The sequence below is a fragment of the Crocodylus siamensis genome, chromosome 1 (genome assembly GCF_052110815.1).
Source record: "Crocodylus siamensis isolate JL-2025a chromosome 1, ASM5211081v1, whole genome shotgun sequence".
Taxonomy (NCBI): domain Eukaryota; kingdom Metazoa; phylum Chordata; order Crocodylia; family Crocodylidae; genus Crocodylus; species Crocodylus siamensis.
In genome coordinates, this window is record NC_143395.1 from 146785148 (window position 1) to 146800587 (window position 15440).

At 39.2% G+C, this 15440-nt stretch overlaps 1 protein-coding gene across 3 annotated transcripts in view; it reads left to right on the forward strand.

The window, feature by feature from the left end:
• CNST (consortin, connexin sorting protein) overlaps window positions 1-15440 on the forward strand; it is a 100462-nt gene that overhangs the window by 72320 nt on the left and 12702 nt on the right. For all 3 annotated transcript variants that reach the window (XM_090044825.1, XM_090044815.1, XM_090044833.1), the window contains one exon: window positions 3714-4615. In XM_090044825.1, coding sequence (XP_089900951.1) covers window positions 3714-4615 — 902 coding nt within the window. The remainder of the gene's footprint in view (window positions 1-3713; window positions 4616-15440) is intronic.

A 15440-nucleotide genomic window follows, 5' to 3' on the forward strand; every position in this document is an offset into this window, starting at 1 on the left:
AAGGCGATAGGACAGGTGGCACAGTGGCAGATAGGGCAGGAAACTGAAAGAGCAGTACATATGGCAGGGAGCACAGGGGAGCAACCAGAAGAATAGCATAACAGTCATGGAACACAGCAGAAAGCTGGGGGCAGAGGAAAGGGATTGCAGTGGTACTCTTTAAGGGTGCAGGGCTAATTTGTCACACACCTTCCAAAAAACAAATGTTGGGCCCCATCTGATCTAAAATGTGTCAGTTGGCTTGGTCATTGAAGGTTCAATAGGCAGGGTAGTGAGATTTGTACCTCTAATGATAGCTGGTCCCAAGGAGAATTTATCCTTGTCTGCCTCTAGGGATTTTGCTTAGGAAAAGCAGATTAATACTCCAGCCACAGTGAGACTACTGGGGATGCGATGAATTAGCTTTAACTCCACTACTTAGCAAAGGTTGTGAGCGGTATGCTGCTTCAACCCCTCCCGCTGATACATTTTTTACTGCCAGTATCCTGCACTTTGGGTTCTGCCAGCAAAGTAAATTGGGGCCTGTAAATCTAATATTGTAAGAAATACACACAGAGTTGGTATATACTGTATCTATTTATTCCTTCAGCAGTTGGCCCCATGTCTTAATCTTTTCTCAGTGCATCTGAAGCTAGCCAAAACCCTCTTTTGTTAAGGCTCTCTTTAAATAAATGTCTACCTTGAGGTGCAAGAGGAACAATTCAACTCCCAGATTCCTGAACCTAGTAAAGGTCTGGTCCTGGGTGAAAAAAATTGTTTGCAAAATCTCAGCTGGCAGAATGTCACAAGGCACCACTTTAGCAAACTGCCTTGAACAAACAACAGTGAACAAGATAATACTGTGACTTCCCATGAGCCACCAGAGTAATTAATATTCTCAAGGTAGCTTATAGTTTACAAAAGACCTGATGTCATGAGCAAGGTCAGAACGCAGAAAACGAAATGAGTAAGGCATATCGTGAGAACCAATGAGAGAAGGCATGTAAGACAAATTTAAACAAATTGTAATTTTGGATGCCTTGGGTTTTTTATAGAATCATAGGAAGTTAGGGTTGGAAGGGACTTCAGGAGGTCATCTAGTCCAAACCCCTGCTAAAGCAGGACTATCCCCAACTAGATCATTCCAGCCAATCATCCCAGTTTTGGCATGCAATGTGAAAAACGATAAGTAGGCCCAGTTGTTAGAGAGCAGGTCCTCAGCACCTCTGAAAAATAATCCCCTTTAGGATTAATTGAGTTTACACTCAACATTGAGCCTCTTGTTGCTTTTGAAATCCCATATTTACTCAGATGACCCCAAATATGACCCCTCAATAATTAGATTCTATATATAGAAGATTTATAAATGTGTTATGATTTTCCAAGTATAGAATATAATTATGGGAGGTTTACCTGTAATTTGTCCTGCTCCCACTGCTATAGCAGGGAAAATAAATCTGGTGGGATTGGATCTGCCCTCATGCTCAGTGTTGGCAGCATTTAATCAGTTTCATAGTTGGTTTCCATTACTGAGCACGTGCTGCGTTTGGCAGCAGTTCAATGATAGACAGACACTCTAGTTAATGAGGTCTCCTTATATATGAAGGTAAGCTGGGGGGGGGGGTTTCCCTATGGGGGAAAAAACCTTGTCTGCATTTGGGTAAATATGGTATTCGTGGAAAGCACTAAACACTAAAAGTCCACTGTCTCTGGTACACTTGCCACAAAGAATAGTATGAGCCTCCCAGATAGACATGCCTGTGGCCGCATCTATACATGTGGCAGACTGTACAGTTGTTACTGTACAGTCATTTAGGACTTGCTTATGCATAAACAGCATTACTGCATGGTACTGTTGCTGCACATTTTTTTCCTCAGTGCTACTACACAGTAGTAATGAGCTCATTACTACTGCTCAGTGATGTCACCTCACAGTTAGTACCTTGCAGCGCTACTGCACAATAGCAGTGAGCTGTGGCGTGGTAGCTTGTTGCTACTACACTAGTATTTCATGTAGATGCACCCCCTTTCTTACAACCATAACCTCAAGGTGCACTCTTATGTAATTTAATTTCTGTATCCAGTTAATCTTTGGCTTTGCTCTCAGCAAACATGCCTCTTGTAATGTGGATGTATCTACTGGTAAAAATAGACAGATGGTTACAACATCCTGCTACTAACAATCTGGGCTGTATTTGAACTGGTGACCTGTGCATGGAGGGCTTAGTATCCCATTACAAATTCCCTGACCTATGCAGTCTTTTGTGCTTAATTTTCAGAACCATTCCTATCTCATACCCATTTCTTCATAATTATCTCTTTTGGGTTACCTTCTCTGCTTCCCTTTCATCTATTAACATTGTTCTGATTTTTTCTTCATCTTGAAATAGATTGTGTGGTTTTGCATATGATTTGTAATCTTACCGCCTATTTTTAGCTTGTATTTCATTAACTCCTAAAATATTAGGATGTTCAGCAGTTGTTAACACAATCTTTTCTTGCTTTAAGAAATACAAACATGACTGTTTCTCATAATTTTTAGAAATAGACAAAGGAGGCAGTGTTTGGATCCTGTTTAGATTAAGGCTAGGATTCAGATCTCAAATTTAAATAAAGCACAATCTTAGTGCTCTGATAATTTAGATTGAGTGGTGCAGAAATGTTTACTTTCTCTTGGGAGTTCTTTTACATAGACCCTATTTTGGCATTTGAATCCCAGATACTCTCTTCCATCTCTCTCAACCTGGGGGATGATGTTTGGATCTGAGATTCCACTTAAGGCCAATGTCTGATCATATTTTGACAATGAAAGCATACTATATCTTAAATTCCTACTCTGTTAGAAAGGTATCATTAGTAAATTACTTGCCTATTAAAAAACCTTACTATTTCCTCACCAAAGTTGTTTACAAATTTGGATCTTCTTGAATTCACATTATTTGTGTAAAAGTGTTTCTACTTCTCTCTAACATAAAGATTAGAAGAAATGAAATACATTTTAGAAAGCTTTCCATTGGTATCTTAGATTGAAAAAAAAAAGAGTAGAAAAATTTGCTAAATTAAAAATAGATTTGTTTTTATATAAAAATCATACTGGTCATCAATAAGGTTAAACAATTCTAAATATCATACTGTACAGGAATCAAAAAGCAACATTTTTGTGCTGTAAATGTTGTTACCTGTAATCAAATATTTTATTTGCTATTTAATGAATAAGTTAAATATTCAAGGAAAAGAGATTTATGAAAGTATTGTAATATTTGTCTTTTTAAACCAGAGTAAAATGCACCTAGATATTACAGTGATGAGGGTGGATTATATGTGATAATATAACTGTCTCCTAGTTACCCCCTTCTAGTGGCATCAGAAAACAATTTTCTTCCATAATTCTGATACTGTATCTCTTCCCCTCCCCCCCAACATACATTTAGTTCTGTACATGAAATACGTTTGAGAAGGAAATTAGACCCTTGTTGAGTAAAACGGTTAAATATATGCTTTACTTTAACTGAGTCCCTTTTTAGCAAATAATTCAGGCACGTGCTTAACTTAGAAGTGTGCGCTTAATTTATGATGCTTTATTCTATCTGGAGTAGAGCCACCTATACCAGAAAGAAATTCATTTTATAGTAGTAGTGTACAATGCTATCAAGTCTCAGTATACCTTTTTTCCCCACAGTGCTGATGTGTTAAATCATTTTAAAATACTGGAAGTGTTTTCCTATTGCACTTAGGTATTGAAACTTGGCCTGGCACTGAACCAAAGAAAGAAAATTACCAGAGTGAGAGAGAGATGAGTGAGAGCTCCCTGTATGAAAGAAAAACTGATAGGCTTACAGAGGCAGTGAGTCTTCCGGTAGCTGCAGGAGAGAACCACATGGAGGAGCAGCACTGCAGTGCTGATTCAACACTGGAGCCCCACACCCAGCCCACAGGGACAGTGGGCAGGCCTTGTTCTGACTGTTTATCATCTGGGGATGCCGGTAAAGATAACAACAGTTTGCAGCAGAGAGAGACACAGCTGTCTAAGGATGTGGCAAAAATAGAAGACACAGCTGAGGAGCCTGGAGTAGAACACTCTGGTGAGCCAATGGTAGACACCTTTGTTTTAACAGATGATGATTACATGCCTCCTAATTTGATTTCTAAAGATGAAAATATACAGGCTGACAGACATTTACTCAGGTCAAAAAGCTGTGCTAGCACTGCAGAAACTGCCAGTGGCCAGCTAGGAAATAGTGGATTAAACCAGCAGCAGAGACAGTCTGGAGATGGTGGTGGAAAATCCCCACAGGATAGAACTGCATCAAACGTTTGTGAAAACACGTGCTATGGAAGTAATAAAGTACCTGAACATACAAGTACTGCACATCCAAAAGTATGCAAAGAAAGGCAAGAAGCAGCAGAGCAGGTGGAGGAGCAGGAAAAGGTAAATAATGAAGAATCAGAGGATTTCTTTGTCAGATATTTACGGAGTAGCATAAAAGACACTGAAGAATCCCTTGCAAACTTAGAAAATCAAGAGGACTTGGAAACTCTTTCCCCAGGACAAGCATCTTACAACTCCCTGGAGGGTCTATCAGAAGACAGCTTTTCTTCACTTGATGAACTCGCAAAAAGGATAGAGATTGCAGAGGTAAATACTGAAAACTACCAAATTTAAAAATAAAAGATTTTAAGATCTCAAAAATTAATAATTGAGAATTGTACTTACCACTATTCATATGTAAATGTTAAATATATGTTCCTATTCTGTACCTCCGCTTCTTAAAAAGAAAAAAAATCTCTTAATTTATTTGATCACTGTTTCTTCCTTACTGAATTAGTTCCTTTTATCCAACCTCTGGAATGCTTCTTAAAAGTTTCTAGTTGTTGGTGGGAACTCAGCACCTTTGAAACTTATTGTGTATTGACTTGGAATATTTTCTGTTTTCACCACAGATAATTCTGTTAGGAATGCTGAGAAATCGTAGTTCACTCCTTTATAATTTTAAAGCAGGATGTCGCTTACTAAACTTGATGTATATAGATTATTTTCCTTTAATTGAATAATGGTTTCCCTATTTATTCATAATGTAAAACTTGTTTCTCCTGCCCATTACCATAGGCAAGAGAGAGAGGAGAATTGCCAATATTATATATTGTGCAGCACTTAAAAAAAAATCTGTTCATATGTTTTGAATGGCAAAATATTCACTACCAAGAAAATGTAATCAGTCAAATAAGGAGGAAAAACTATTGTCTGAAAAAGCCTTTACCTACCTATTTTAGTTATTTACTTTTAATTGTTCTAACTGCAACCGGTTAAAACAGATGTTAAGTAGGATCCTCTAGGGTTGGACAAAGGACCCATCACTCTGCACATCTAGTTAGTCCACAGTGAGGTTAAACAATTCTAAATATCAAATGCTTTTTTAAATCCTTTTAAAAATAGAAGGCAAAATGTGTTACCCTTGTCCTTTTGACCTATATTTGCACAGAGTAGATTGGTAGGTTATTGTATTTCTCTTATTTTCAGGTCATGTTTCCAAGCTTTTCTTTACAACCAGGAGTCTTTTTTTTAATGAAAGCTCTGAGTGTTATGTTAATTGTAATCCCAGGAACCAGGTTCTTTAAGAAAGGCATGTAGTAATGTAATGTCTCAGTGTCTCTTGTGTTTTATATGCATTTATCTTAGCCACAATTTTGTGGGTAAGGAGGTGCTATTTCCCCTTCCAATGACAGGAAGCTAAGGCATAGAGAGACTAAGAGTCTGTATGGCCTCCCTCCTGACTCTGGAATTGCCAGTGACAAAAGAAGCCCTGCCCTTGTGTTTTCATACACCTCTATGCCCTTCTGCATGATGACAGGAAATACCAGGTATAAAGAATAGAACTGCATTCAATTAATTTGCTGACCTTTGGTTTCAATAGTGTCTACACGTCTTAATATTACACGTGAGCCAGCCATCTGCATAATTGAAACTGGGCTGTGGAAACATCAGCGTTTGTACACGTCAAGCTAACTGATTGGTATATGTAGAACTTTGTCTGCAAATTTTAGTAAATTTGACTCAAAGGGAACATACCTTACTGAATGATGCAAGGTACTCTCCAGAGACTTAATAGTGCTGCCACAATATTTGCAAACCCTGGGAGCTGGACAGTTAGATCAAGCATCAAACAAGAATTCCCATAAACGCTCCCTTACTAGTTCACTGCTTCTATGCCCCTGCACCCACGGTGAAGAATCTGGACTTAAACTTTAGCCTTTAAATTGCAGCCAGCATACACAAAACAACCTAACCCAAGCTCTCTAGATGTAAATGCAGGAAACCTTCTTGGTATTGGGTTCTGGGGGCCCTTGAAATTCAATACATTGAGCTGCTCATCTCAAGGGTTGTTTTTTTTTTATAGACAAGAGTTACAAGTTAATTCTGTAGCAGTTAATTGTTTTGTGTATGCTGGCTGCAATTTAAAGGCTGAAGTTTAAGTCCAGATTCTTCACCATGGGTGCAGGGGCATAGAAGCAGTGAACTAGTAAGGGAGCTTTTATGGGAATTCTTGTTTGATGTCTGATCTAACTGCCCAGCTCCCAGGGTTTGCAAATATTGTGGCAGTACTATTAAGTCTCTGGAGAGTACCTTGCATCATTCAATAGCAGCCTTTCTGTCTAAATAAGGAGTAATGGTGGCCGGCTTCAAAGAGAGTCTCTTCTAGCCCTCCTTAGTAGAAGACCTGAGTTTGTGTAGCATAAATCAGGGGTAAATGGAGGAAAGGAAGAAATCTCACAAAGACTTATAAGGTGTGATAGATAGGATCTTACATATTCTGAAATGCTTGTAAACTCTCAGCACAGCTGGGTGAATTCCAAACAGCACAGCTACGTGTATTCTGTTTCCTTGTCCAAGTTGATCTTATTACTTAATGCTTGTTTGGAATTTTCCTCTCAGAAATACTGAGCATCCAAAACACCAGTAGGGGGCAACAGGTGCAACAAATGTTCTGCACCTCTGAGAAATCAACCCTCAAACTTGTAATTTTTGTTACTATTTTATTTTTTTCTTAGCAGTGTTAAAAATAAGTTGGTACCATAACATTTTGTCACAGCACCAACTTATTTTTGCACCCAGCATAATGCCTTTTCTTCTATCATTGTTGTTATTAAGACCTTAAAGTTCATTCAAAATTTACAGGTGCCAAAGTGGCAATGGAAAAAAATGAAAAAATAAACCTTTTTAATACAGCAAATCTATAGCAGGTCTGGTGCTGGGGCAGCCAGATCACCCCCTGGTGGCTGCCTTGACCCTTCCTGTTTTTTGTCCCCTCTGGCCTCTCAGGGTCCCACCCTGTTGTCTCGCCTGCCATACTTTGATGTTGTGATTGGACAGGGAGGCTGCCCCTAGAGGACGGGGGGGAGTTAGGCTTTGAGTCTTAGGACCTTGTCTGGGCTGAGGCCCTTTGGTCTTGGCCTGTTTTACTGTACCTCTGCCCAACGTCTGCTGTCTCAGGATCATGATCTCCCAGGTCTCAGCTCTAGCCATACCCTTTGCGGGTTCCTTGGCCCCTTCGTCTAATGGGAAGCCTTTGCTCCTCTGCTACAGCCTCACACAACAGTCTTGGCCTGCCGCACTCTCTATTTGAAGTGACAGGGGCTTCTGGCTCAGCAAAAGTAATGGAGAACTCAGACTGGTTGGAAAGGAAATGTAAAAAAACAATTCTTTCAAAGTAGGTAGCATATTTATAAACTAATGTGATAAGGGTCCATCTAGTTGATATCATAACAGGTGGAGGTAGTGACACCCCCAGTGATTTAAATAAGTATTGAAAACACAGAGAACATCCTATACACATGTATATTTTTATGTTCTTTGTAATTTAAAGCTTTTCTTTATTTAAACCCATGTGGAGAGCAACACATCATCTCTCACAATACCCCACTCTAAGTCCTTTTTTTAGGTACATTTTTAACAGGGAATGCAGTGAAGGCTCCCCTTCAATTGCAAAGGCTGGTGAGAAAATGGATATTGGGGTTACCCAGTATTTGTCAGGGGAATGGTCTTTAGAAATGCACAGTAAAGTAAAAATAAAAAGAGTAGACATAAGTATTTTGATTAATCAAGTTTAGAAGACACTGCAAAGAAAAACAAATTGATAGGAGACAAGTGTGAATAAGTGTGAGTCTAGCTTAAAGTAAAGGTACTGGCTTCAAATAATTAGAAGAATCTGATGGAGTATGTTTACATTTGTTAGAGGAGGCAAAGATTGGTGTGGGTGATTTCCTTTATTGGATTAACTGTATAGTTGGGAGGGATATAGACACAATTTTTGGTACCAAGTACTTGTCACAAGCTTTCAGGCAGTGATTATACTTGCTCTGTACTTGGTACCCAAAAGATTGTGTCTTTCCAGCTATGCAGTTGGCCCAGTGAAAGGTATTACATGCAAAAAAAAATCCTTGCTTCATACATTTCCTGGACAACTACAAAAATCACCCCAACATTACCATTATATTTATTGCAAGCATTATATACATTAGTTGTTTCTTCAGCACCAGATCATCTCACAGTGTTTGCACAACAGTTAGTAAATATTTATCTTTCCAAGCAAAACTACAATGAAGATATAAAGCCTTATACCCTGCCATCATGATGCTTCAGGCAGACAAAAGCTTAACCAATCTATATAATATATTATGTAGTAATATATAGTAGCCTTGAAGCTCACCAATCTTGGGTTCTGGAAGAAAATTACCAGAATCAGGTTTCTAAGATCAGCCTTTTCTTAGGTCAGCCTCTTGCTGTTTCTGAAAGGATCAGGAGCCATGAGACTGTAGCTACTATAATAGGAACAGAAGTGAAGGTGCCACTCAGTCCCTTATTTCACTTGTGCTTAAAGGATCAGACTAGCATAATGTAAATTGAATCAATTTGGCATAGGTTTTTGTTATAAACTTCATATTTAAGTGGCCTATTTTTTTTAAAGAGGTTGGAACTGTCACAGTGTCAATCTTCTGCCAAGTTCTTTAATAGAAAATTCTTTATGAGTTGAAATTAGTCCATTTACAGAAAAGTGAGCAGTGTATGTGTGTATTGTGTATATATGTCTATGCATGGAACTAGTTATTAGGGCTGTGTGAAGCTTTGGCCCCCAATTCGGTTCAGTGGAGATTCAGCCCAATTCGGTGGCTGAATCTCCAACTCCAAATCAAATCAGGAGACCCTTTAATCTCTCCAAATTGAATCAGAACCCTTTGAATCGATTTGGAGAGATTTGGAAAGATTTGGTGATTCGGATATAGACACAGCTTTAAATGTTTTTTCTACATACCTCTAGGTAGCAGGCGGCCTATGAATGCTGCAATGGTGGGGTGCATGGACTGTCCTACAGGAGCGCGGGGGGCTTCCCAGCACACTTGGCCACAGACCTGGAAGTGGACCAGAAACACTTCCGGTCTACTGCTGGGGAGCACACTGGGGCCCTGCCCCCTTTTCCCCCTAATCCCCTCCGGCTTGGCGACTGGTGCCTCCTGGGTATCTGGGGGCACCCAGGGTCCCCACTGCGGCTGATCACCAAGCCAGCCCCCTGCTCGCTTCGGCAGACCCGGAAGTGGACCAGAAGTAGTTCTGGTCCACTTCTGGGTTCGCTGCCAAGCACGTGGAGGGCCTCCCCGCACTCCTGTGGGACACTCCATGTGCCCCAGCATCGCAGCGTTCACGAGCTATGCTGGTACCTCAAGGTATGTAGAAAAAACATTTAAAGCTGTGTCTATGGCCAAATCGCTGATTCTCCAAATCAGCATCGAATCTTCAGATTCAGATTCGGCCAAATGGAATCAGGAACAGTGATCTGAATAAATTAATATAATCACTGTCCCTGATTCGGGCGGAATCCATATCAAATAGGGCTCGCTTTGCACACCCCTACTAGTTATGTGTAGGCATATATTACAATGTAACAGTATAGATACTTGAGTACAAGGAACATCTTAGAAAAGAAGGGTGAGATAGCTTCTAATTATAACATGAACAGCCATGAGTGAACCTGCCCACTAGCACTTTTTCAAAGTTTAATAATTCATGCCTCTAAAGTATTTTTGGAAATATCGGAGAAGAGGTTTTGTCCATTTTAGAGAGGAAGTGCTAACGGCTTAGCTCTAAACAGCCTTGCCATTGGCAGTTTGTTATACACTTAATGTTTTCATGTTTCTCTTTTAAATTTATATGTTGATATAAGTAGAACTGTAGACCTCTGTGATATAATTGTATTAAGGAGGAAGCACTACTGATAAATTATAGTTAGCTTATTTTCAGAACAATTTTAAACCAAAATACCAAAATGCTTCTTAAAACACCAAGGCCTATTGGCTAATCTCTGTTAAAAGTGGCTACACTTTTTTTAAAAAAATATCTCTATACATGTTGTAAATAACCCCAATACACAGACTAGGAAGGGGAGAAAAATTAAACTTAAGTTTTCAAGGTACAGGACTTTATTTGCAAAATTATACTAAAGTATTATGTCTACAAAGTATATGGATTGCTGGGAACTATTGAGGGGGAAAGCATATTCTGATTAAGATAATAGTTATTTAGAATTCTTTAGTAAATGCTGATATCAACAATTTAGAAAGGGGAATAATTTCATTAGCTAGCACTTAATTTTTTCACTTTTTTTTTAATTAGCGTGTTACGCTTCTATGTAAAATCCATCGCCCTCAGCATTTTCCTTTCAGCTGAAACAAGTCATTGGCCACTTCCCCATGAGCAGTTACATGCACTTTGCATGAAAGGTTTCTCTGCGCTGCGTATTTACAGTGCAGAGCCAAAATTAGATACTGGGAAATCCTGGTAATCTTAAAAAAAAAAAAAAAAAAAAGAAAAGTTTTTAAAAAAGCAGGACAGCACACATGGCTGCAGCATGTGCTGCCCAAAACCAGAGCTTGGCCAGCCACAGCCCCACACTTCAGCTCCTGGCCAGGCTCCACAGGCCCAGATCACCACCACTGCAGCCCTGAGAGGCCCCCAAGACCCCAGGTAAGGCTGCTGGGGCCAGCCCAGGTGCTGGCTCCAGCCTTCCCTACTCTGCCCAGGGCAAATGGCTACATGCTGGAGCGCATGCAAGGGTGTTCCCTGGGGAGAAGTAGCAGCAGCACAACTATGTGTTGCTGCTATTTGTCCTCAGGGATACACATTTGCATGCTCATGGGGAAGTACCCACTGAGTCTTACAAAGAAAGGAGAAAAGCTAAGTTTTTGGCAAAGAATAAGTGGAAAAGCAGCAGTAGTTACAGATTCACAGATGGCCCCAAAGGTTGCAATTCACATATTCATCTTTAACTAGACCCTACATAGTAATTGTAAGAATTCCAGTTAAATGAATTATGATGGGCAACAAAGCCATGCAAGTGAATTCAGTCATAGTCACTTTAAGGCCATCTTTTGTTTATTATATAACCTTGAGTTTTAAAAATTTTGAAGTTAAAGTAGCCTCCTGGTTTATGTAGGGCCTTCTTTGACTAATAGCCCTTAAGATAGTACACAGGGAGTAGTCGCAGTGGTGTTCAGGGATCATGTGTAAACCTGAGATTTCAAGACTGTGGCCCAAAGCAAGCAGATGGTATGCCATAGTGAAATTACAATTCAAATAATTGAATTCTGCCTTTCTAAATTCCTCCTACAGCTGTTATGTTCCACCTCATTTCAGTGGTAGCTGAGTGATCTGTTTAAGCACATTTCTAAAAATGCTTTAGGATCTTTCTGGAGGAAAGCTAAAGTATTAAAATGTGTTCCATTATTTCAGTCAAATTATTGATTTTTAGCAGGACACATGGATGGCATAGTGCTTATATGGCTCTTCAGGTATAGTGCAAACAACCTTTAACTATTTAATGAAAAGAAAGAGTGTAGTCAAGTAACTTTCAGGTGAAGGTAGCAATGCAGTGGGTTAAAATGTACTTTGGACAAAGCGGGTGCCTGTAGATGTGCGGGGACACTGCTACAACATGCTATAATTACAGTGCATTGGAGCAGACTCCATTAATTGAGTCTGCTGGAATGTGCTAATTGGTTCTCTCCAGCAACCTCTGCATCGCATGTATTCAGCATCGTCGCGCTTCAAAATGGTGGCGAGATTTAGTGAAAGCCCCCTCACCACCATTTTGAAGCACGGGATCCTATGACCCCAGCTGACTTCCTGCCCTTTGGGTGGGGGGGCTGGACTCGATGATCTTCCAAAGTCCCTTCCAGCCCTAATGTCTATGAAATCTATGAAATACACTAGACATTGTGGGGGCTTTAACCTCCAGAGCACATTTAAAGGCGCCCAGTGTTATTTGGGTATGGTTAAACCATTAAAATAATGGACTTGGTTTGTATGCACAAGTTCACTGCAACATACCGATTTTGTAGGAAAAAAAGTTGATAATCTGGCCTTGTTACCATAAAGGGATGCTTTCTCCAGTTGATCATGCAGAGAAAGTCACTCCTATTTTAGAGCCAAACAGATATTTGGTATGCTTTTAGAGCTTGCAACCCAAACCAAACTACTCAAAAACGGTCTCAGAAGCCAGCAGCCAAAAATGAAGAGCATCAACATTAAAGCAGATACCTATGCAGTGGCACAATGCAAACTGTTCCCAGTACAAGCCAGTAAAAACTAATCCAGGATCACTGGCTGGAATCCCTCTACTGAGTATAACTTGACTCGCTTATTAACACATATCTGGTAACAACCATCCTGCCCTCTGGGCGGGTCAGCAAGCACTATTGATCCTCTTTATCAAAAGCAGTACATGTACAGCAATGCAAACAACGTTCAAAAACTCCCTTGTCTTAAACCATATGCTGCTTTAGTCAGAGCAGTAAATATCCTGCCCCCTCCCGGTATCATGCTTAGGCAGCTTAGAGGGGTATTGTGCTGGGTGTGATAAATTCTCGTGACAGTTCTGCAAGGCTAATGTAACCACGTCAGTAAAAGATCTACCTCAATACAGTTGTGATAAGCAGCTAGCAGAAAATTACTTCTGGTTCAGTTAAACTATGTAGCATTCATCTGCTAACCAGGTTCAACACTTCGGCTGTTTTGTAAGTGATTGCATTTCCTGTTGTTTTATTAAATATAACAGCTCAAAATCTAAATTAATAATCAGGTTCAGGGCATACCACTGAATACAAAAAAAGTATCAGAGATCAACTTTTTTTTCAATTTACAGTTGCAGTTGTAAAACTTCAGCAGTACCTTTTGTACTTCTAGTTGTTTGGTATAATTGTGTGACTAGTTAATAGTTACAAAATACTGGTAATAGCTGAGACATCCAAACTTAATTACCTTTTACCAGTTAAATCATTGTAAGTACATAGTGCATCATTGGTGCAGTGTATATTTATTTATGCGATTAACCAGTTTGTTTTTTTAAACCCAACTCTGGGAGCATCTTGTTTTTTTCTCTCTCGCATCTGAGTAGGGCATGTGTTTTTGCTGTATATGGCTCTGCATTGTGAGGTCATTTTGGAAACATAAATTATGAAATAGATCACTTTTACTTTGTATAGTGTCAATATGTTGTTACATCTTCTGATATTTTGATTAGACTACAAAGACTTTTCTAGTGGATTGGTCCTACTAAAAGCATAATATAGCCTAGAATGTGGATTTTTTAATTTATTAATTCTCTGAAAATGAGACTGACAGAATATGTTGGGTCTTTTCCTTCATGAACAGGTAAAGGATATTTTGTTTCAGTTGCATAGACACATGTTCCTAATCTATAAAATAAATGTCTGTAACTGATTTTCAGAGTTACTAGTATATGTTCACTAGCTTTTGCTAGTGCACAGAGTAGTAGGTAAACATGTTACTAACATTTTACTTAAATTGCTGGAGAGCTGGATGTGTTTTGTGTCAGGTAAAGATGAGCTCAGAACAGAAATGGGAATGTCTAAATATGTTTTCTATTTTTAACTCCTATTAGTTTCCAGCAGAATATAACTGCCAGTACATGCACACTATAAATAGGAACATTTGCAGAAGAAATTTAGAGACATGCCTTTTAACTCCCTTAAAATTCAGTGGTCAAGGGAAACTTAAAATATTCTGCTAAAATACATTGGCTGTCCCTTTAGAAATAGGAGACAGTTATTGTGTGAACTTAGGTTTCTTATATAATGTATACTTACAGCTTCAGTTTTAGTTACAGATTTTTCTGTATTGCTCATCATTTCTTTCAGATTGGTGCAGATACAGTTTGAGCTTGCAGTAAAAGGGTGTGCAGCATCACAAGGACATGAGATACTGATCAGTCTCTGACCAGTTATGTTCCCTAAAAAGCTCTTGACAGTTCTCTGAAAAACCTATGAGACTACAAACTTTTGTGAAACAAAAATTGCTTCATTGCTCCGGTCCATTGCCTAATCTCTTTTGTTCCTTAATTTGTACAATTAATTCTTCACTGGAAACGTAAAAATAATCTTGTTTTTTTTAAAGACAAAGTATTGTCAGTTTTTTGCTATTACACTGTCACAGACTTTTCCAGACATATGGATCCTATGTGAATCAGCCTGCACATACTTAGGTCAAACAGTGGTAGTAGCATCTCTCTGGATTGTGTTGGAACAAGACAGTGGTTTTCTTTTGCTGTATGTTTTTTCCCTGTGTCTATTTAGAGAGAGAAATAGTTACAGTCATGCAAGCAAATACAATATAGTAACTATAATCCATGTAGGAACAAAAAATGCAGATGAGATTTGCAGGGTGGGGACACCGTCTTGGAAAACAGTACTTTTGAAAAAGACTTCAAAGTTGCATTGGATGAGAGCTCAAAATACGACCCTGGCTAAAGTGATCCCTGGCTAAACAAACAAGAGGATATCAAATAGTAGGGAGACTGTATTTTGTATTTGGCACTCATGTAACTGTTTCTGGAATGGTGCGTCTACTTATGAGTCCACACTTCAAACAAGAAGTTGAAAAATTGGAGAAAGTTTAAAGAACTGTGAGAGTGATTAGAAGACTGAAAAGCATATCTGATTATGAAAGATTAGGAATGCAAGGAGAAAATTAAGGGATGATTTGGTCAGTCTTGAAAGTACCTAGATGGGGAGCAGTCTAGCAGCAATGGCATAGCCAGATCCAGTGGCAGAAAGCAGAAGCTAGACAAATTCAAACTAGAAATAAAATGTACATTTTTATCAGCATGTAAAACTAATCATGTCATGCCTAAGGACCCTGCTTGGGTCACTGCACCCATTTATTAAGAACACTTATCTGATTAGAGACTGTGTCCTCCACAAGGGGCACAAAAGGCCCCTTAGAAGCATTTCTGATTCTTGCTTTGCAAAATCATTCTGTGCCATGTAATTAAGAGCGCATCCTTTTGTAGATGCAGGAAAAACTCCCATCTGCTTGGCTCGTGCACCAAGAAAAAAAAATAAGACAATTGAACACTACAGAGAAGCAGTGTGTGCATGATATGTTTAGATGCTCA